The sequence below is a fragment of the Thalassophryne amazonica genome, chromosome 5, assembly GCF_902500255.1.
Source record: "Thalassophryne amazonica chromosome 5, fThaAma1.1, whole genome shotgun sequence".
Taxonomy (NCBI): Eukaryota; Metazoa; Chordata; class Actinopteri; order Batrachoidiformes; family Batrachoididae; genus Thalassophryne; species Thalassophryne amazonica.
Genome location: NC_047107.1, coordinates 113,621,194 through 113,644,422, shown reverse-complemented (window position 1 = coordinate 113,644,422; position 23,229 = coordinate 113,621,194). Strand labels below are relative to the sequence as shown.

Sequence of the window (23,229 nt, the reverse complement as noted above, 5' to 3'; positions counted from 1 at the left end):
CCTTCAGAGAACCAGTTTGTGACAGAATTATTTGCACCCTTGAATTGTAACTGCAGAATGTTCAAAAATAAATGCAAACTGACAAATTTGTAGGATGCCATGGACTCAGGTTTATTTTAAAGCAAACACACCACCATCAGCAACCAGAGGAGCCTCTTCAGCACAGACTGCTCCTTCCCAGGTGCAGGACCAACAGACTGAAAACTTCCTTTGTCCCTCAGGCCATCAGACTGTGCAAATCCTCACTCAGGAGGAGGAGTAAAAGGAAGACAGAGGATGGGAATGAGAGGAACAGTAGCAGCCAGTAAACCAGTAGTGAACAGTATTTCTGGTATTTATATTTGTGTATTTATATTTATATTTACAAATTATTTTTTACCTTCAGTTTTGATACTCTGTGTGCTTCTTACCCTGTCTGCTGCTATACAATATTGCTGGAACCTCAATTTCTCTGAGGGAGTCTTTTTATTAGTTTTATTAGTTTTTATTAGTCCCAAGGGATTAATAAAATTCTATCTAATCTATCTTCTATCTATCTATCTATCTATCTATTTATCTAGGCTCCAGCCTCCCATGTTCCTTTGAGTAAACTGAATCTGATTTCTCATTTTCACCACTCCAAAGCTGTGCAAATGGAGATACAACAGACAAAAGTTGCATGATGCTCCACTGAACTGATCACATCCACAAAAAAAGTCCGTCAGCACTGTCATGGGTGTCTTGGTGGCTTCCCTCACGACATAGCCTCCTTCTTGCACGGTCATAGTCAGTGACCTCTGTCTGGTTTTATGAAGCAGTACTGAGGGAGACAGACAGACTTTAATTGAAGACATAAATGGTGCAGTACAATGGGACAGACTAGACAAGTTCGACCCGTCTGACTCTAGGTGCAAAGGTCTTAAATTTTAGACCACACATTTGAGATGACTGAAGCCTGTTAGTCCTGATCTAAGGTCAAGATGGCAGTGATGGTTGTACTTTAAGACATAAACAAACGATAACGCTTACTTCTGAGAGGCTCCTTTGAGATCTCCAGGGCTCCCCCAGTCACTCAAACCTGTGATGTTTTTGACCAAATTCGATAAAAAATTAAATTTGTTGACTACAGAAAGATGCATGCAGTATTACTGCCTGCTGGGGCTGAACACAAGTGTTTGACAGCTGAGTGATTCCTGTTTCCAGTTTCAAAATGCCAACACAATTTTCTGGTGGGTGAAAATAAGGAAATCTATGGAAGCATATTGTATTCACTGGATAAAAAAAAAATTAGACCGCAGATCTCGTAATTACAAGAAAAGATCTCATAATTATGAGAGCTTCTTTTCTTGTAATTACAAGGTCCTGATCTAATAATTATGAGATCTTTTCTCGTAATTTTTTTTTTTTTTGGACTTCCAGAATAAAGTCGTAATATTACGAGAATAAAGTCGTAATATTATGAGAAAAAGTCGTAATTTTACGAGAAAAAGTCATAATATTACAAGAAAAAAGTCGAAATATCATATTATGACTTTATTCTTGTAATATTACGACTTTATTCTCGTAAAATTACAAATTTATTTTTGTAATATTACAAATTTATTTTCATAATATTATGACTTTATTCTCGTAAAATTATGACTTTATTCTCGAAGTCTTAAAATTACGACTTTATTCTCGTAATATTATGACTTTATTCTCGTAATATTACGACTTTATTCTTGAAATCTCTACAAAAAAAAAAATAAATTCTATGTGGCCCTAAAACGCTGTCGTACAATACGCTTCTGTAGAAATCTCATTTAAAACTTCCAATTTTTCGTTCCGGAACTTCACCCCATAGTGTTGAGTGTTCTTTTCAATGTTATCTATGTACCACGAGGATTTAGTTTTAACTCACTAAACTTTTAACCACAGAATACAGAACCAACCTCTATTTTGGGTGTTTTTTTGGGGGGGGGGGGGTAATGTTTTATTTCAACAGTAGCGTTTCTCTTTCAAGTCGCATTTTCTCAAGGAAAGTGAACGTTTCCTCAAACAATCTAGATGGGAACCATAAAACAGCCTATTGCATGGTTATTTTTTAATTTGATGCAAAATTTTATCCTCTGGTCAAAGTGAGTCTCTGGTTGTAACTTAACCAAAAACCTTTAGTACCACCACAAAAAAACTGTTCATCCTCTCACTTGTCTAAAGTGATGGCTTGTTTGCCTAAAGTTCACGACAGTGTACCAATCATTGTGGCACACACGCTTGGAAAGGACCTCTCCACTCTGAGTGGAAGTCATTTTGCCGTATATCTGTTTGGTTCAGTGAGTACTTACGTTTGTCACAAGTCATTTTGATGCTACTTTTTCTATTTTTCTATTTTTACTGTGTTAAAAGCACACAAGATCACCAACTCTTTTTTTTCCAGAATTTTTGATGATGGCGTTTTCTAACACTATAACAACACGTGCAGTCCACAGTAATGGTTTGAATAAACACTCACAGCAGAAATTGTTTTGTGTTCCCTCACTGACCAACAAGAGTTAACAACACACGCTGTAATCTAATTCAAGAGCTCTTCATTTAATCACAGCTCGTAAACCTCACTTTTTGTTGAGACTGTGTCAGGTGCTGATTCAACAGAATGGTGTTTTTTTTTTTGTTAGACAGCTCTTTGTGCATCGTGTTGCTGGATTATACTGTTCTGGGGTTTTTGTTGTGGTAAAGTACTGCAGTATTCAAGCACCTCCTTGTTCCTACAGTTGGATCTCCCCATTAAAGTAAGGTAACAAGGTGTCATCATACTCATTCCTGAGCTTTGAGGATGTTCTTGTCAAAGTAGTGCTCATCCTCTGCAGGATGAGGTCACGCACCTGGCAACCTTCTGCGCAGTCGTCCAGCGCTCTAACCACTGAGCTGCCACGCCCTGCCCTGTATTTTTGCCTTACTATTACCTTACTGTCATTGCAATTCTTCAATTTTCACGTTGAATTTACCTGTGCCAATGAAGAGCATGTTGTACGCCCGCTGGTCCAGCGCATTAACTCGATCCACTGCCAGCCGGGTGAAATTGATGCCCTTGGTGAGCATCAGGGGGCGAGCTAGAGCTTTGTCCTCCATCAGTGGGTGTTTCTTGGCAAAGTTGAGCGTAGCGTCAGGCAGCTGCAGGGAGCTGTTGTAGCTGTTCTCCCTGTCCGAGTTAGTTATGCACTGCAGCACAGACAGCATTTGGAGAGAGGGATGGCGAAGGAGGGAAATCGAGTGAGAAACAACAAGGAAGAGAGGAAAGCAGGAAGGGAAAACGAGGGAAGCACAGTTAAAAAAAGAATAGGGTAAATCAGAAGATGAATGAGGAGGAAGAGTGGTAACCTCAGCTGCAGCTGGCAGAGGTTGGCATGGCTTGTTGGCTTTGGGATGAGTCCTCTCCCTCCCTCTCTGTCCTTTCACTCTTGCTCTCACCTCCTCTTTCTGTCACACCCCTTCCTCTGCCTTCTTTCCTTCGTCTTGGATCATTATGTGTTTTGCTTTTCGTGTTCTGCCAGCTTTTGACATTTTCTGCCTGCTCTGGTATTGGAACACCATCTCCCTCCCTCCCTCCCTCCTTTCTTCCCCCCTCTCTCTCCTTCATCTGCTCCCTCATCTCTCCTTCAGTTATGTAGAAATGTTTAACAATGCAGGTGCACAACAATCTTCACTATCATATTATGAATAAATCAGAGTAAAGGTGTGTTAAAATACAGTCTGATAAACACATCATGCAGTTAGACTGAACGCCAGCACGAGGTTTCCCGTTCTTCAGAGTTAAGATACGTTCTTCAGAGTTAAGATATGTTCTTCAGAGTTAAGATACGTTCTTCAGAGTATCTCACCGATCCAGGCCGCGGGACAGGGACGGTGCCGGTGTAGCGCCCCCATCTCTGTGATGACTCTCTGTACTCCTTGTAAGACCCTTCAAACACCTTCTTCACGTCACCTATCTGGTACTGGCACACAGCTGACACATCCACGTCGCCCCTGAAACAAGGCAAAACCAGTGAGGTATTTAGTGAGCGATGGATGTCCTGTCATCATGTGAAAAATTCACATTTAAATATGCAGAGTCAGGAAACAGGGCAAAATAAAACAAGATATATCATACACAGAATTAAGTGCAGTCAGATGAGATCAGGTCACGGAGCATGCACTACGGAACCACTTTGGCTCATGGATGGTGAACACCCAGGGTGACATCTGGTCCATCTCCACATTAAAGTATACATCTATCTACAAACGTGGACTTCCCCCTGGTGTTCTCCGACCACTGGAGTCCTCAACAATGAGGCACCTGAGTGCTGGATCATACCCAGAGAAATCTCACTGCTGATGTTCCCTCACAGTGCAACCTCACCGTCGTCTCCTGACATCAATATGTGTTTAGCACAAAGCCATTCCAGTGGTACATGAAGATCCTCTGATGAGACCTCATACCAAAGACATCCAGCCTCAGCTGTAGGTCACTGGTTTGTGTCCAAGTTTCCCAACTATACAGTAGGACATCAAGCAACAGGACTCTAAAAACTTGGACCTTCATTCTCCTGTAAAGGTACTGGCATTGCTGAACACCTCTGTGCAGTGACCTGGAGGTGTCTCTCGATCTCTGAGACAAGTGAATGTCTCTACAAGTTCATCACTTTCACCACTTACAGACACACTTCGGTGGTTGAGTCCAGGAAGTTACAGAAAGCCTGGAATTTTAGGGGAGGTGATGGGCTAGCGGTTAAGGCATTGGGTTTGATCCTTGATTAAAATCCCAGTTGGCAAGGACTTTGGGCAATGTCTTCATTGCACCTTGTATGGCAACACCCCCACATCGGGGTGAATGTGAGGCATTATTTGTAAAGCGCTTTGAGCGTCTGATGCAGATGGGAAAGCGCGATATAAATGCAGTCCATTTACCATTTATCCAGGACCATCACAATCACAGATACTCTGCTTCTCAATTCCTGCCATCAAGACATACATTAATTCTCCAAAGCTCCCAGGATCTTCAATGAAAGGTTCAACCTTACTCTAAAACATGCAGCTTCATTGAACTCAACTTTACAGTTTGACTTGTAAAATTGAGTTCAACATCCAAAACTTGTAAGAGCTCTTTATGTTACAGAGAGTCAGCAAGTGGACAGAACTAAACACAGCTGCAGTGTTTTAGAGTGTACCCTTTTGAAGCACCTTAGGGCGAGTTATGTTTGGTGCATGATTTGGCGCTATGTAAATTAACTGAATATTGAGATCAAAAGTAAACAAAAGGCCAACAAGGCCACAATATGTGCACACTGACTTTAGTAAGTCCCTTCAGCTGCTTCCTTGTTTGCACTCAGGGTCACCACAGCAGATCCAAGGTGGTATGTTGAATTGGCACAAGTTTTACACTGGATGCCCTTCCTGATGCAACTCCACATTACATAGAGAAATGTGGCAGGGGTGGGATTCGAACCGGGAACCTTCTGCACTGAAACCAAGTGCATTAAGCGGTTGGCCACCACCCCTACTCATGTGCACACTGACTTTACACTGCATAAATTATACAGTCAATATTAATTCAATTCTGCTTCATCTGTCTCCTGTTAAGTGAGGGGCAATGATTGGAGATGATGTCACTTAATCGCTGGCTTTGTTGGAGCTCCAAACCATGAAACATATACTCAACAAAATATAAACGCAACACTTTTGGTTTTGCTCCCATTTTGTATGAGATGAACTCAAAGATCTAAAACTTTTTCCACAAACACAATATCACCATTTCCCTCAAATATTGTTCACAAACCAGTCGAAATCTGTGATAGTGAGCACTTCTCCTTTGCTGAGATAATCCATCCCACCTCACAGGTGTGCCATATCAAGATTCTGATTAGACACCATGATTAGTGCACAGGTGTGCCTTAGACTGCCCACAATAAAAGGCCACTCTGAAAGGTGCAGTTTTATCACACAGCACAATGCCACAGATGTTGCAAGATTTGAGGGAGCCTGCAATTGGCACCTTTCAGGCCTCTCTGAAAGGTGCAGTTTTGTTTTATTGGGGGGGGGGGGGGGGGGGGGGGGGGGGGGGTACCAGTCAGTATCTGGTGTGACCACCATTTGCCTCATGCAGTGCAACACATCTCCTTCGCATCATCTGTGAAGAGAACACCTCTCCAACGTGCCAAACACCAGCGAATGTGAGCATTTGCCCACTCAAGTCGGTTACGACGACGAACTGGAGTCAGGTCAAGACCCCGATGAGAACGACGAGCATGCAGATGAGCTTCCTTGAGACGGTTTCTGACAGTTTGTGCAGAAATTCTTTGGTTATGCAAACCGATTGTTTCAGCAGCTGTCCGAGTGGCTGGTCTCAGACGATCTTGGAGGTGAACATGCTGGATGTGGAGGTCCTGGGCTGGTGTGGTTACACGTGGTCTGCGGTTGTGAGGCTGGTTGGATGTACTGCCAAATTCTCTGAAACAACTTTGGAGATGGCTTATGATAGAGACATGAACATTCAATACACGAGCAACAGCTCTGGTTGACATTCCTGCTGTCAGCATGCCAACTGCACGCTCCATCAAATCTTGCGACATCTGTGGCATTGTGCTGTGTGATAAAACTGCACCTTTCAGAGTGGCCTTTTATTGTGGGCAGTCTAAGGCACACCTGTGCAATAATCATGGTGTCTAATCAGCATCTTGGTATGGCACACCTGTGAGGTGGGATGGATTATCTCAGCAAAGGAGAAGTGCTCACTATCATAGATTTAGACTGGTTTGTGAACAATATTTGAGAGAAATGGTGATATTGTGTATGTGGAAAAAGTTTTAGATCTTTGAGTTCATCTCATACAAAATGGGAGCAAAACCAAAAGTGTTGCGTTTATATTTTTGTTGAGTTTGGGGTGTGGGATCCTAATTTGTTTTCCAACACAATTTCAGACCCAGAATGTTGCTGAAATTAGTTATTGACGTACAAGCCAAACACATTACTTTGGATTCTGAATAAATTTTCTTGTCACAATTATGTTTGATTTCCATGGTCCTTCACTTGAATGAAAACTTATTTAATTAAATTTTGCTCGAAAACACATTATTTTTTTGTGGCAGAACTATAATTTCAGAATTCATTTAGAATATAAAAGAAACAGCAGACATCTTTCTCTTTATACTCAAATTGGCTGATGTGTACAGTGTGGCTGATTCTGATGGGATGCATGAAACTGACTTAGGAATTGGAAAAGGTTTCAAATGTACTGCCTTAATATGGTAATTTTATCATGCCCTTCAAATATCTGTTATTTGGCAAACAGCTGCAAATTTAGCTCAAACTGCACTGAAGCCATTCCCCATCAAACCCATTAATTGGTTAAATGGAATGTCTCCTGTGAGGGAAAACGCTGTCTAAGCCTGAAAAGTACAGTTAGTATGTGATGGACGTACAGGGTTTTTAATGAGAATGTTCAACCAGAAAACAGCACTTATATCTCAGTAAGTTAAAAATCTCACTTATTCAGTCATATTATGCTTTTGAACCCATAGCTGTCATTTACATAATGTTCAATTATCTGAACGTAATCATTATCAAAGCCAAAAGGTTTTAAGATTTCCCCTGTGACACAGAGAAAGTGCCTGATTCTCCGTTAGGAGAAAGATCTGCGACGAAAGAAACAGAACTTGAAGTTCAAAGCTGTTTCACTTTGTGATAACTTACTAAAAAACACAAAGCACTCTCTCGTCTGTTCAGAGGAAATCTCCAACTTTCCCAGTATTAAAAAGATCCTGTTTATTTGCTAATTAACTCAATAACAGATGACAGCAACACAGCTACTGAAAAAAGAAAACTCTACTTACAAAAAGTGTCTACCGTTTCCAACTATTTAATTGCGCCATGTCACATACGCCACATATGTGATGCTAACCGGTAAGGTTGGCATGAGCGGAATGCCTCCGTTGTTAACAACAGGATTTATAATGTGCTTACAGCTGTGCTCAAACGTTTGCTTCCTGCCTTACTGTACGGTTGTGAGACTTGTCACGCTAACCAGTGACCCAATGCAATGATTGGGTATCTTTGGTACTTGGTCCCTCGGGAGGATCCTTGGGTGACACTACAATGACTCTGTGCCAAATGAGTTGTTACTTAAGAAAACTAAGATGTGAAGTATCACTTGTGGTGTCCCAAGACATTCCAGAAAGGACCAAGAGGGCGCAGCTTTTCCTTGCAGCCACTGACTAAAACCAGGTGATTTCACTGATTAACTTTGAGCAGATGGGATGAGTTCATCACTGAAATCACCTGCTGAAGACAGTGGCTGCAAAGATGTACTGCATCGTCTTGGCCCTTTCTGGAATGTCTTTGGACACCACTGATCTATGGCATTTTGGCCATGTGGCATGTTTCTCTCTGCATGATCCAGCACACAGGGGCCTCAGTGTTGAGCACACAGCAGATGGTGACAAGGGGATGCCCATGTTTCACCTGGTTGGGGCAGATAGTCATTGTTGAGAGGTGTGAATGGACCGCTTGTCTGCCTGGGTGGTTGCCAACCAGGATCCAAGGTGGTTTTGTGATGTGGTGGATGTGGTGACATACAGCACCAGTGCATGCTCCCAGACCTGACCTGATTTGATATTTCAATTTGACTGTATCACTGAGCTCCAACCACATTATACAATTGTCGTCACTTACCACTGGGCGTGGAAGATACCGTAGAAGGTGGTTCCCCGCCAGTCCTGCCCCGGCAGTGTAAACACAGCCCTCAGGTTGTTGAATGCAACGTGGCGTTCAGGGAGTGAACACTCCAGACGAGCTTTCTGAAATGTAGTCCACTTCTTCTGTAGGGTTCTGGTACCACCCACGTCACCCTGAGTGCACAGAAATTCAGCTGTCTTTATGGTGTGACACATATAGCTTCTTTCCAGTCAGCTCCGCACTGTTCAGCACACCGGGTACAGTGAGGTGATTATTTAAGCCGACATGGTTCTGCCTGTTCTTTTGCTGTGCTAAGCTGAGGCTCAAGCTGCATTAGCTATTAGCTGTGGCATATTTCATTAACCTCCTCCTGCACTCCAGCATCCAGAGAGACAAGTTCAGATCCTGACACCAATTATCATCTCCGTACATAGACTGCGTACACTCTGTACTCGCATGATAGTAACTGTTCATGTAACTGAGGTATTGTCATTTCAGTAAAGCCTCTTACACATTTAGACCCTGAGATGTGTATGGCAACTGCTGGAATGTAAAATGATGATAAGAACACTATTCAATTATACAACAAACATATGCAAACTCGTCCTTTTATACAGTTTTCCAAGAGCACAAGACAGGTCTCTCTGCCAGACATAGCTCATTGTTATTGTCATTGGTTTTATTGTATGAGCTGTAAAAAAGAAAAAAAAAAAAGAAAATATGTAAATGCTCATATTACAGCAGAGCGTCACAGATATTGTGTTGCTGCTGCAAAAGTAAAACCGCTGGATGTTCTGAATTATTCATGCCATAAAAACACATCATATGTGAGCATCTGTTTCCAAATCCATTCAAAGCCCTTTAATGTTCATTACAGTGCAGACATGTCCCATAAAACAGTGCTATTGTAGACCTAATTTTGCAGATCACTATTAACAATCTGTCTGTATCCCCCTTCTGTTTCACAGGTTATTGATATTGTAAGGTTGCCTCCATTACTGGCCACCGAGCGGCGGCATCGCTAATCATCCATTGTGTCAATGAGCAGGTCAAACAAATTGTACACAATCTTAAACAACTACTGTCTAAAGCCTCACATAGGGAAATTGTACACATTTTTAATGTATTAATGACATAGTGTGATGTCACAAACAGTCTTCTTATAGCACACAGTCTGTCCAGGACAAAAAGCACAGACAGCCTGAATTTCTTGCCCCAAAAACTCTTGACCAGCTTTCTTAGAGCAGGTAGCTTAGTGCGATAGGAGTTGGGCTACCAATACGTAGACCTAGGTTTGATTCCCAGTCACGCTACATGCCTATGTCCATGGACAAGACACGTCATCTGCATTGTCTTAGTTCACCCAGCTGTAAAGTGGCACCTGCATTTGCTGGGGAAGCAACCTGCAATGGACTGGTGTCCTGCCAAGTGGAGCTGGACATTCTTATCAGTTTCATGCTATGGAGTCTGGGAAAAAGCATGACCACAGATGCAGCCCATGACCCAGTGGCCAACACTGACCTAATTGGTACCACTTAAGAAGACTAAAAAACACTGAAAACCCAGCCGCAGTATAACCTGGCCTACACAGTAATGTACGGTGGCTGTCCCAGTGTGGTAGCAAAAGCCAGGTAAGGGTCACTTCATCTGCGTTCCTTCAGCCCAACCAGCTGTAAAGGTGAACCAGCTTTTGGTGGTAAAGTAACCTATGATGCACTGGCGTCCCATCAAGGGGAAAACCACAGACTCTCATCTAATAATAATAATAATAATACATTTTATTTGTACTGCACCTTACATTTCAAAGAAATCTCAAAGTGCGAATCTCATCTGCTTCATGCTCACAAATTTAGGGACAAGCCCCAGTAACAATGAGCCTCAGGACCTGTATTGGAGCTACTTCTATCTTTGCAATCATAACTCAACTGGAAGTGGGGTTACGACTGAACACCTGTTTTTCATAAATAATTTTGTCAAATTTGACTTCAACCTCACAGGAAGGAGGTCACTATAAAAATAAATGGATATAAATCTGTGGATGATGTTCTGTTGGTAGATTTTGTTATTATTCAATAAAAAATACATGATATATACATTTTGAAATGTTACAGTGGGGTGAAGGTCATACCCCCCCAATGTGAGAGACCCAAAATTTCATGTGGTTTTTCAGATTGTCCTCACAAAAAAAATTCGGAACAAAAGACACAACAACTAATGCAAATATAAATAAATAAAAAGCTGCTCACTGTTATTCTAACCCAAACCAAAATGCTAACGTGTTTCTCTGAGCAGAAAATGTCCAGTGTGCTTTGCACATATACGTGTAATATATACAAAATGTTAGACTTTATTTTTGTATAATATAACAAAAGCACCATGAGAATTCTTTATTGCTATTTGTTTCGTGTCAATAACCTTAATGATTTCTCAGATAACAAAAACACACCCAAGCTGTCATATGCTTTTGGATTTGTATGGATATGTTTTATGCTTTATGCTTCTTGAGATAACTTTACAGACAGATGAAAAAACATGCAAATACTTGCAAGACTTACCCCTTCTGGATGGCAACAACAGTGTTGGCTGAGTTAAAACAAAATACATCATTCCATGCAAAAGGTGGTTCAAATCTCATGTAATCTTACAAAAACCATATGTACCACATGTTTTGGTTCCATTTTGATGTCTGTTATGGTCTTTGAGAAATCTTATGTTAGTGACTAGATGAAAAACAACAACAAAGAATGAATAATGATCACTGTAACCCTTACTTATTTAAAAGAGGTCATTAATAATCACTTGATAATACAAACTGTATCACACTCTTCTAGGGCTGAATTTTCAATATTTTGTCCACATAATACACAGTTATGAATAAAAAACCACTTTGACAAACTGCTTTCACATCATTCAGGTTTATAAGGAAATATAGCAACTAAAAATTCAGTTCTAACAAAATGAGTGAGTAAACACAAATCAAATTTGAATATTTGTCAAAAACCCAACTATCCTTCCACAGACGACAGCAGAGAAGCAGTCCAACAGCATCAAGCTGCCACCACCGCGTCACCGCCAGTGTTGATAGGTCAGCATTTACAGAATGTCCAAAAAGCTCAATTTTCATCTCATGGGGAAACAGGACTTTCTCTCTTTTTTTATTTCTGGCAAACACAAACCTATGTGTCACATTTTCTTATTAACATCACCATTTTCTGGGCAACATTTTAGCAAAATCACCAATCTAAGTGGCAGTGAAAGTTACCATAACTGCAGGAGTATTTTTACTGGCTCTGTAATATTGCCTGTGCTCAGTTTCTGCAGTTTGTGTGAATTACATGCAGATTCCAATTAAAACCACAAAAAAGTATCCTATCAATGCTGCGCTTTGATGCAATACTAAGCCACTTTCTGGTGTGGTATATTAACACTTCAGAATTGTCCACAAATGACATTTAAACTCAGTGCTCAAAACTACACTCGACATGATTGCGCCACCTGTGAAAAAAAAAACACACTCCCCCAAAACACAGTCACTTTGGTTCAATGATTACCTGCATGACCTCAAGCATAAGGCAAGAGGTCTAGAACAGAAATGGCATAGTTCAAAATTAGAAGTATTCCACCTTGCGTGGCATGATGCTATCTTAGACTATAAGCATGCACTACTGGCTACAAAGCGGATCTACTATTCTGATTTGATCAACAAAAATAAGCATAACTCAAAGTTCAACAAGGTGCCAACACTTATTCATCGACAACCACCTGGAGTTCGCTCTCATTTTACAGCACATGATTTCCTGAATTACTTTGAGAAGAAAATAGACAACATTAGGTTAAACATATCCCAGCAAGCCTTAACCCAGCCACTACACCCTACTATTGAGGTGGGCGCCATTACTGAGGTATTACCTAGATTTACAGAATTTGATAGTATCTCTCTCGGCATGCTGATGAAACTCATAATGTCAACAAAAAGCACAACCTGTCTATTTGATCCTATACCAACAAAATTGTTTAAGGACCTGTGGCCCACTCTTGGGAAGACTGTGCTGGAAATTATTAATCTTTCTTTAACTTCTGGATCTGTTCCTCAATGTTTCAAATCTGCAGTGATTAAACCATTACTTAAGAAATTTAATCTTGACCCTAGTGAACTGAAAAACTATCAGCCGATATCAAATCTATCATGTTGCTCTAAAATTCTGGAAAAAGTGGTTTCACAGCAGCTCGTGGACTATCTTACTGAGAATAATCTCAGTAAGATTAGTCTGCTTTTAGAAAATATCATTCCACAGAGACGGCTCTCACTAAAGTGGTGAATGATCTTCTGCTTACAATGGATTCGGACACCACTACGGTTCTGGTGCTGTTAGATCTCAGTGCTGCATTTGATACCATGGATCATCATATTCTACTTGACAGGCTGGAAAATCATTTTAGGATTACTGGGAAGTGCCCTTGCATGGTTGACGTCATACTTGACCAGTCGTTCTCACTGTGTTTTGTACAGTAACACTACCTCTAACCTTAGTCAAATGAAATTTGGGTTTCCACAGGGGTCCGTCTTAGGCCCCCAGCTTTTCTCCCTTTATATAGCACCCCTTCGGCACATATTGCGGCGCGTTGGGATGACCTTTCACTGCTATGCTGATGATAATCAGTTATACATGCCAATAACTGCTGGTCATCTCATCCACATAAAATCCTTAGAAGATTGCCTTGCGTCAGTGAGAAGCTGGATGTCTAGAAACCGCCTACTTTTAAACTCTGATAAGACTGAAATGATGGTTCATGGTCCAGTGAGACATCCGCATCAATTTGACCAGCTAACGCTTAGCCTAGGCTCGTGTGACATACATCACACGGACAAAGTGAAGAACCTTGGGGTAATTTTTGATCCTACGTTGTCCTTTGGCCTCCACATTACAAATATTACAAGGACTGCTTTCCTCCACTTGTGAAATATAGCGAAGATTCGTCCAATCCTGTCTATGGCTGATACTGAGACCCTGATTCATGTGTTTATCTCTTCTAGATTGGACTACTGCAATGTTTTATTTTCTGGTTTACCGCAGTCCAGCATTAGGGGTCTCCAATTGGTTCAAAAGTTTGACCACATTACACCCATTTTGGCATCCCTTCACTGGCTTCCTGTCTCAGTGGGATCAGATTTTAAGGTTCTGCTGCTAGTCTATAAAATTGTTCGCGGACTGGCACCTTCCTACCCAGGTGACCTAATTAAACCTTACGTACCAGCTAGAGGATGACATTTTTCGGGAATTCCCGTGGGTCACGTGATTCCTGCGGGAATCCCGCGGGATGGGAGTCAAAATTTTATCAATCCCGTGATTGGGATGGGACAGGAATAAAAATGAACGGGAGCGGGCAGGAGCGGGAATGCCAAAAATAAATGATGATTTTCATCTATTTAAAACAACCAAAACGCGTTCACACCGGGCGCGATGAGACGGTACAAATTTGCGGGGGTCGCGTGGCGACGGATGCGCCTCCTTCGCCCGGTGTGTCGCTCTGCTTTTGCTGCGAAAATTCGCCCCGGTGCGTCATCAAATAGGAGGAGCTTCCATTCCGCTCGCCGGCTCCGGTTGTCAGTCAAGTTAACATGACGGACCTTGATCACACGGAGCGAGTTGTTGTGAAAAGCTCCCAATACAGAGACTATCATTATTTGCTGCAAGAGCTGAGTCTAGATGATGGCTGCTTTCAGCGGTCCTTCCGCCTCTGCAGGACCCAATTTGAGGACCAACTGTCCCGTTCACGCGCGCACATGTAAACAATTTTTAAAAAAAGAAAGAAACTCCGCAGCTTGCTGCAGCTCGCTCTTCCACCAAAAAATCTTGTTTGTGGGTGACCAAATACTTATTTTCCACCACAATTTACAAATAAATTCTTTAAAAATCCTATAATGTGAGTTTCTGGATTGTTTTTTCTCATTTTGTCTCTCATAATTGAAGTGTACATATATTGAAAACATATACATCTTTCTAAGTAGGAGAATTTGCACAATCAGGAACTGACTAAATACTTTTTGGCCCCACTGTAGATGTAAAACAGATACAACCCTCACAGCTGTCTTCTACTACAAGTGGTTGTCAAAAATTAGAAGTAAGTGTCATCTGACATTCTCAATTGCTCACTAACAGCTGTCACCGGAGCTGAGGAAAACAGTGACAGCAGATCTCAACCCAAGCATGCACAAAATTAGGATTTTGCTGTCAAAACTAGCTTCCAAATCTGCCACTGAATGTTCTCAAACAATCGTATTAAAGGTTTGTGCTCACTCACTCATATACAGAGTAAGAACAAGGCCATAGTCATGTCATTGTCTCAGCTAATGCTCATACCATTCATTCATGAACCATTAACAAAGATGGATGGTAGAACAACATAAAAATGCAGGTAAACTCTTTGGGTTGTTGATGGAACAAGTCATTAACCCAACTTCTACCATGAAAATCAATGCTATATGGGCCAAAAAGAAAATATAAAGTCCATCTCCAGCAGAGTTTTTCAAACCTCACTGTGTTCTCTTAGGTATGTACTACTTCCAGTCATCTGCGTCCCAATCGTACACTATATATATGCTTGATAAAGCTGGCATAGCATCATCCAGAGGTTTTCTGAGGAGCTGGTTTGAAGCTCATATGGGGAGAATCCAGATGTCACCATCTTGGCAGTGCCTGCCTCCAACTAACCCCTGGCCAAACGTTAAATGGGTAAAGAGGTGAAGTGTGGGCAAGATCATTGTGACTTGGGCGGGATGAATGAAGACCAAACACAGCCCCAAGCTTGTAGATACCAAATAAGCTAATGCTAACAGGCTAACCTTGGTTCGTGTGTTTGATTGGAGTACATTTTGTTGTGAAAGTGTAGGTACACGGACCCACAACAGGGGGCGCAATGAACGGACAATGGAGAAAAGTAAGAACAAGTTTTACTGTTGTGAAAATAGCACAACTGATACAACAATTAGCAATTTGGAGATGTAAGCCGAAATCTGCTGGTGTCTTGTGGGCAGGCCCGAAGGTAGGAGACGTCCGTCCTAGTTGAACCGGAACCACCCAGATCTCCTCTGCCACCGAAACCCAGAAGTACTGGAACCGCCAAGTCCCGAATTCCCAGGTGGCCACTGCCTCCGCTCGTCAGATCCGGTACTGCTGGCGGGAAAGAACACAAACACACAGGGTGGGATGCGACCGCACCCGGTAGATGAGAGGGGCAAAGCCGCCTCCACCTCTTGTCACACTGAAGCAGGAAAGGTGAGTACTTATCTGAACACAGATATATGTTGCAGAGGTGATTACCTGAAACTCAAGGTGATATCTCGGCACTGAGGTGGAGACGCTGTCCTGCTGATATACCTCCGTACTGAGTGAAGTCAGCTGTGTCCAGTAATGGGTGACAGCTGTCACCCTGGCTGCTCTCATCAGGCGGCGGCGCCCTCTGGTGCCTGGAGCCCGCACTCCAGGCAGGGCGCCCTCTGGTGGTGATGGGCCAGCAGTACCTCCTCTTCAGCGGCCCACACACAACAGGACCCCCCCCTCAACGGGCGCCTCCTGGCGCACGACCGGGCTTCTCCGGATGGCGACGGTAAAAGTCGGCCAGGAGGGCCGGGTCCAGGATGAAGCTCCTCTTCACCCAGGAGCGTTCCTCGGGGCCGTACCCCTCCCAGTCCACCAGGTACTGAAGACCCCAACCCATTCGACGGACATCGAGGAGCCGACGCACGGTCCAAGCCGGTTCCCCGTCGATGATCCGGGCAGGAGGTGGTGCCGGACCCGGGGTGCAGAGGGGTGAGGTGTGATGGGGCTTTATCCGGGAGACATGGAACACTGGGTGAATCCGCAGCGAGGCCGGCAGCTGAAGCCTCACTGCGGCGGGATTGATGATTTTGCGGATTTTAAAGGGACCGATGTATCGTTCTTGGAGCTTGGGGGAGTCCACTTGAAGGGGAATGTCCTTGGTGGACAACCACACTTCCTGCCCAGGACGATACGTGGGAGCCGGGGCCCGCCGCCGGTCTGCATGTGTCTTCGCCCTCATCCGGGCCTTCAACAAGGCAGAGCGGGCGGCACGCCACACCCGACGGCACCTCCGTAGGTGGGCCTGGACCGAGGGCACACCGACCTCTCCCTCGACCACCGGAAACAAGGGGGGCTGATACCCCAAGCACACCTCAAACGGGGAGAGGCCGGTGGCAGATGACACTTGGCTGTTGTGAGCGTACTCGATCCAGGCCAGGTGGGTACTCCAGGCCGTCGGGTGCGCGGCTGTCACACAGCGTAGTGTCTGCTCCAATTCCTGATTCGCCCGCTCTGCTTGCCCGTTGGTCTGGGGGTGATACCCAGACGAGAGGATGACCGTGGCCCCCAGTTCCCGGCAGAAACTCCTCCAGACGTGTGAGGTGAACTGGGGACCGCGATCGGAGACGATGTCTGATGGGATGCCATGCAGACGGACGACGTGGTGGACCAGGAGGTCCGCTGTCTCCTGGGCCGTTGGAAGCTTCGGGAGGGCCACGAAGTGGGCCGCCTTGGAGAAACGGTCCACTATCGTGAAGACGACGGTGTTTCCCTGGGACGGCGGGAGACCCGTGACGAAGTCCAGGCCGATATGGGACCAGGGGCGATGAGGCACGGGCAGTGGCTGTAGCTGCCCTGAGGTCTTCTTGTGGTCAGCCTTGCCCCTGGCGCAGGTGGTACAGGCCTGGATGTAGTCCCGGACGTCGGCCTCCAGGGATGCCCACCAGAAGCGTTGCCGGACGACTGTCACGGTCCTTCGCACCCCTGGGTGACAGGAGAGCTTAGAACCGTGACAGAAGTCCAGGACTGCAGCCCTAGCCTCTGGTGGGACGTATAGTTTGTCCTTTGGTCCGTTTCCGGGGTCCGGGACACGGGTCAGGGCCTCCCGGACGGTCTTCTCCACGTCCCAGGTGAGGGCGGCCACGATAGCGGACTCCGGGATGATGGGATCCGGGGGATCCGACGGTTCCGTTTTGACTTCATCCTCGTGCACCCGGGACAATGCGTCCGATCTTTGATTCTTGGTCCCGGGGCGGTAGGTAATCCGGAAGTCAAAACGGCCAAAGAACAGTAACCAGCGGGCTTGCCTGGGGTTCAGACGCTTAGCGGTCCTGATGTACTCCAGGTTCCGATGGTCAGTGAAAACCGTGAATGGCACGGCTGTTCCCTCCAACAGATGTCTCCACTCTTCGAGGGCCTCTTTCACAGCAAGGAGTTCCCGATTGCCGACGTCATAATTCCGTTCAGCGGGGGTCAACCTGCGAGAGAAATAGGCACACGGGTGAAGGACCTTATCGGTCTTCCCGCTCTGGGAGAGCACCGCTCCTATCCCTGAGTCCGAGGCATCCACTTCGACCACTAACTGGCGGCTAGGATCGGGCTGCACCAGAACTGGTGCAGACGAGAAGCGCCGTTTCAACTCCTTGAACGCGGCCTCGCACCGGTCCGACCAGGTGAAGGGAACTTTTGGAGAGGTCAGGGCTGTCAGGGGGCTAACTACCTGACTGTAGCCCTTAATGAACCTCCTATAGAAATTAGCAAAGCCGAGGAACTGTTGCAGCTTCCTACGGCTTGTGGGTTGGGGCCAATCTCTCACCGCCGCAACCTTGGCCGGATCCGGGGCGATGGAGTTAGAGGAGATGATAAACCCCAGGAAGGACAAAGAAGTGCGGTGGAACTCACACTTCTCGCCCTTCACAAACAGACGGTTCTCCAACAACCGCTGCAGGACCTGACGGACATGCCGGACATGAGTCTCAGGATCCGGGGAAAAGATGAGTATATCGTCTAGATATACGAAGACGAACCGGTGCAGGAAGTCCCGCAAGACATCGTTTACCAACGCTTGGAAGGTCGCGGGAGCGTTAGTGAGACCGAACGGCATGACCAGGTACTCAAAATGACCTAAGGGGGTGTTAAATGCCGTCTTCCATTCGTCTCCCTTCCGAATCCGAACCAAATGATACGCATTCCTAAGATCCAGCTTGGTGAAAATCTTGGCTCCATGCAAGGGGGTGAACACTGAATCCAACAAGGGCAACGGGTATCGGTTGCGGACCGTGATCTCGTTCAACCCCCTGTAATCAATGCATGGACGAAGTCCGCCATCTTTTTTACCCACAAAAAAGAAACCTGCGCCCATCGGTGAGGTGGAATTCCGGATCAACCCGGCGGCTAATGAGTCCCGGATGTAGGTCTCCATTGATTCGCGTTCCGGCCGTGAGAGGTTGTACAGCCTACCGGACGGGAACTCACTGCCTGGAACCAAATCAATGGCACAATCGTACGGGCGGTGGGGAGGAAGCGTGAGAGCCAGATCCTTGCTGAACACGTCAGCGAGGTCATGGTACTCCGCTGGCACCGCCTTCAGATTGGGCGGGACTCGGACCTCCTCCTTAGCTTGGGAGCCGGGAGGAACCGAGGAACCGAGACACTCCCGATGGCAGGTTTCGCTCCACTGCACCACTACCCCGGACGGCCAATCAATCCGGGGATTGTGCTTAAGCATCCATGGAAACCCTAAAACCACACGGGAGGTGGCCTGAGTCACAAAGAACTCGATCACCTCCCGGTGGTTACCTGACACCACCAGAGTTACTGGAGGTGTCTTATGCGTGATTGGTGGGAGTAGGGAGCCATCTAGTGCTCGAACCTGCACAGGCGAGGTAAGAGCCACCAGAGGGAGCCCTATCTCCCTGGCCCATCTGCTGTCAAGCAGATTCCCCTCAGAGCCCGTGTCCACCAGTGCTGGGGCCTTCAGGGTTGAATCCTCATACAGGATTGTGACTGGGAGTCGTGTAGCAATGTGGGTGTGTCCCACGTGAATGTTTTGGCCCACCCCTGGCCCAGTCTCTAAGGGCGGGCGTTGGAGTTTAACCGCTCGGGGCAGTCGTTTGCCATATGCTCACTCGAGCCACAAACATAACAAGCTCCGTGGGCCCGCCTACTTTGTGCTCCAGGTGCCCTAAATGTTGCCCTGCTCGTGTCCATAGCTTCGTCAGCAGGGGGAGCCGTAAGCGCACGGAGCGCAGGAACAGAGGAGCGTGGGGAGGGCGGAGCTCGATCGGACCCGGAAGGGAGAGGGACGACGCGTGCCTGGCCACGCCCTTCGCCTCGTTCCCGACGGCGTTCTTCTAACCGGTTGTCGAGTCGTATGACTAGATCAATGAGCCCATCTAAATCTCGCGGTTCGTCCTTAGCCACCAGGTGCTCTTTTAGGACCAGAGACAGTCCGTTTACAAAGGCAGCGCGGAGGACAGTGCTATTCCAGCCGGATCTCGCCGCCGCGATGCGAAAGGCGACTGCATAGGCAGCTGCGCTCCGACGTCCCTGTCGCATGGACAGTAGTGCGGTTGAAGCGGACTCTCCTCTGTTGGGATGATCGAACACCGTTCTGAGCTCCCGTACAAACCCATCGTAAGTATGAAGGAGCCGAGAGTTCTGCTCCCAGAGCGCTGTAGCCCAAGCGCGTGCCTCCCCGCGAAGCAGGTTTATCACATAAGCTACTTTGCTAGCATCCGTCGCGTACATCACGGGACGCTGAGCGAAGACGAGCGAACACTGCATAAGAAAGTCCGCGCACGTCTCCACACAGCCTCCGTACGGTTCTGGAGGGCTTATGTATGCTTCTGGGGACGGAGGGAGGGACCGTTGAACGACCAGTGGAACGTTACTTTCGCGCGCAGGGTCCTCGGGAGGGAGAGCCGCAGCGGCGCCCGAAGGGCGTGCCTCCACTTGTGCGGCGAGAGCCTCCACCCTGCGGTTTAGGAGAACGTGTTGCTCGGTCATTAAATCGATCCGAGAGGTGAAAGCGGTGAGGATCCGCTGCAACTCACCGATTACCCCTCCCGAAGCCTCCGCCACGTCTTGGTCTTCCAGTGGCCGTTCAACAGCCGGTTGACGCCCCTCGGGATCCATGACGCTGGCCGAGATATCCTGTTGTGAAAGTGTAGGTACACGGACCCACAACAGGGGGCGCAATGAACGGACAATGGAGAAAAGTAAGAACAAGTTTTACTGTTGTGAAAATAGCACAACTGATACAACAATTAGCAATTTGGAGATGTAAGCCGAAATCTGCTGGTGTCTTGTGGGCAGGCCCGAAGGTAGGAGACGTCCGTCCTAGTTGAACCGGAACCACCCAGATCTCCTCTGCCACCGAAACCCAGAAGTACTGGAACCGCCAAGTCCCGAATTCCCAGGTGGCCACTGCCTCCGCTCGTCGGATCCGGTACTGCTGGCGGGAAAGAACACAAACACACAGGGTGGGATGCGACCGCACCCGGTAGATGAGAGGGGCAAAGCCGCCTCCACCTCTTGTCACACTGAAGCAGGAAAGGTGAGTACTTATCTGAACACAGATATATGTTGCAGAGGTGATTACCTGAAACTCAAGGTGATATCTCGGCACTGAGGTGGAGACGCTGTCCTGCTGATATACCTCCGTACTGAGTGAAGTCAGCTGTGTCCAGTAATGGGTGACAGCTGTCACCCTGGCTGCTCTCATCAGGCGGCGGCGCCCTCTGGTGCCTGGAGCCCGCACTCCAGGCAGGGCGCCCTCTGGTGGTGATGGGCCAGCAGTACCTCCTCTTCAGCGGCCCACACACAACACATTTTTGTGGATTGGATGGTGTTATGATGGGTAGTAGGGATGCACCGATGAGGATACCAGTATCAGGTATCGGCCCGATCCTGTATGTATTTACTTGTACTTGTAATCATAAAACTGCTCTGATACTACACCCGATACCCCTTTACAGCAGCGTGATGTCAACCTGTCAACTGGGTTTGTATTGTGGGTTGATCGCGGCAGCCTGTGAGCAGGCGGACATTGCGGTTCAACAGAACTGCCCACTTTGCCCAAAAAGCGTTTGATGCTACAAACTTTTAATCTGTTTTCTGCAGCACAGCTCAGAGTCAGAATTGAGAAGAGTTGTCATCTCTGAAAGCGCAGTGATGGCAGCACACCTGCACTGAGCTTTACTAAGACATTTTTAGGCTTTTTTTTCCTTTAAAACTCTGTGCCGCTCAGTGTATATCCTCACTAAAAACAACTGATCCGCATGCATTAACAATTTTTATTCAATTTAATTTAAATTTAATTAGCTTATAATGCTCCAAATCACAGCAAAAGCCATCTCAAGGCACCTTACACGGAACAATTCAACATAAAATTTAAATAAATTAATTAAAAATGAATAAAAAAATTCAAATACATAGTTAAAAACAGGAGTAAAAGAATAAAACATAAAAAATAAAAACTATTCATAAGAAAGAGAATAAAAATAGGTTTCCAGTCTTGACTTAAAAATGTCCACGGACTCTGACTGCCTCACGATCGTAGGAAGACTGTTCCACAGGGTGGGTGCATGATGAGAAAAGGCTCTTTGACCTGCTGACTTCTTCTTCACCATGGGAACACAGAGACGTCCCGCATTCTGTGACCGTAAAGCTCGGGACGGCACGTAAAGTTCAAATGCTAATGCTTGTTTTTTTCCACTCAAAGGCGCCTAAAGTCTCTTTCTGGGGATGACATGATGAAAAATGATGCTGAAAACGTAAAAAAAATATCCCTACCTGTCAATCTGGTTGTGCTCTTTCTATAAATACATTGTCAATATAAACTAACCTATAAACTAAAAACTATATATACTATAAACTATAAAGTGAGTACTGGCAAAACGTGTAATTATTTTCATGTTGAGGTTGTCAGCAGCTGCTGGAAGTAACTAATACAGTAACTAGTAATTTAACTTACTTTTAAAATTGAGTCAAGTAACTAAGTTACTTTTTCAAGGAGTAATCAGTAAATGGATTACTTTTTAAAAGTAACTGTAGAAACACTGGTGCTCACAGACATAAGTAAAGTTAGTGATGGACAGTTTCAGTTCAGTTATTGGTGTTGTATATTTTGTAGTGCTGAAGTCCACAGGTTACATTTCAGTGAGATGTCTGGCAGCATCATGTTTGTTAAGAAACACACGGTTAATGTTAAAGGACAATTTGTTGGAGTCAGAAAGTGATGTTACATGATTTAAGTGACATGTTTGGAAATAAAAACAAAGCTAATGATATTGGTAGCAGTTCTAGTCAAAAAGTAAGGAACAAATGATGAATAAAACATTTAGAAAGTCATCATAAAACTGTAATGGTATCATTAAGTATTCGGATTGGTACTCGGTATCGACGAGAGTTTCAAATGATATTTTAATGCGCAGAGATGCAGGTGAATATTCTGTGCTTGTCCTTTTGGTTCTCTCTGCAGCTTTTGACACAGTGGATCATGGAGTCTTAGTTGAATGAATGAATGAATGAATGAATGAATGAATGAATGAATGAATGGATTTATTCGGCACACACACAAATCCAAAAGAACAGAAACATACCAATAATATGAATGTTATATAAACAAGCCTGTGAGTCCGAAAGGGTGTGGGCAGAAGCAAAGCATATCAACGCCCACCCCTGCTAGAATGAGTCCAACAATTATAACAGTCATAACAACACATACACAAATTCACAACAC

The 23,229-nt window shown here is 45.3% G+C and overlaps 1 protein-coding gene across 2 annotated transcripts in view; it reads right to left on the bottom strand.

Annotated features, from left to right (window-relative positions):
- The window catches only part of sema4c (sema domain, immunoglobulin domain (Ig), transmembrane domain (TM) and short cytoplasmic domain, (semaphorin) 4C), a 329,257-nt gene that overhangs the window by 17,441 nt on the left and 288,587 nt on the right, over positions 1 to 23,229 (bottom strand). For both annotated transcript variants that reach the window (XM_034171121.1, XM_034171120.1), the window contains 3 exons: positions 8,662 to 8,837; positions 3,837 to 3,981; positions 2,964 to 3,177 (listed from right to left, as the gene is read on the bottom strand). In XM_034171121.1, the coding sequence (XP_034027012.1) occupies positions 2,964 to 3,177; positions 3,837 to 3,981; positions 8,662 to 8,837 (535 nt within the window). The remainder of the gene's footprint in view (positions 1 to 2,963; positions 3,178 to 3,836; positions 3,982 to 8,661; positions 8,838 to 23,229) is intronic.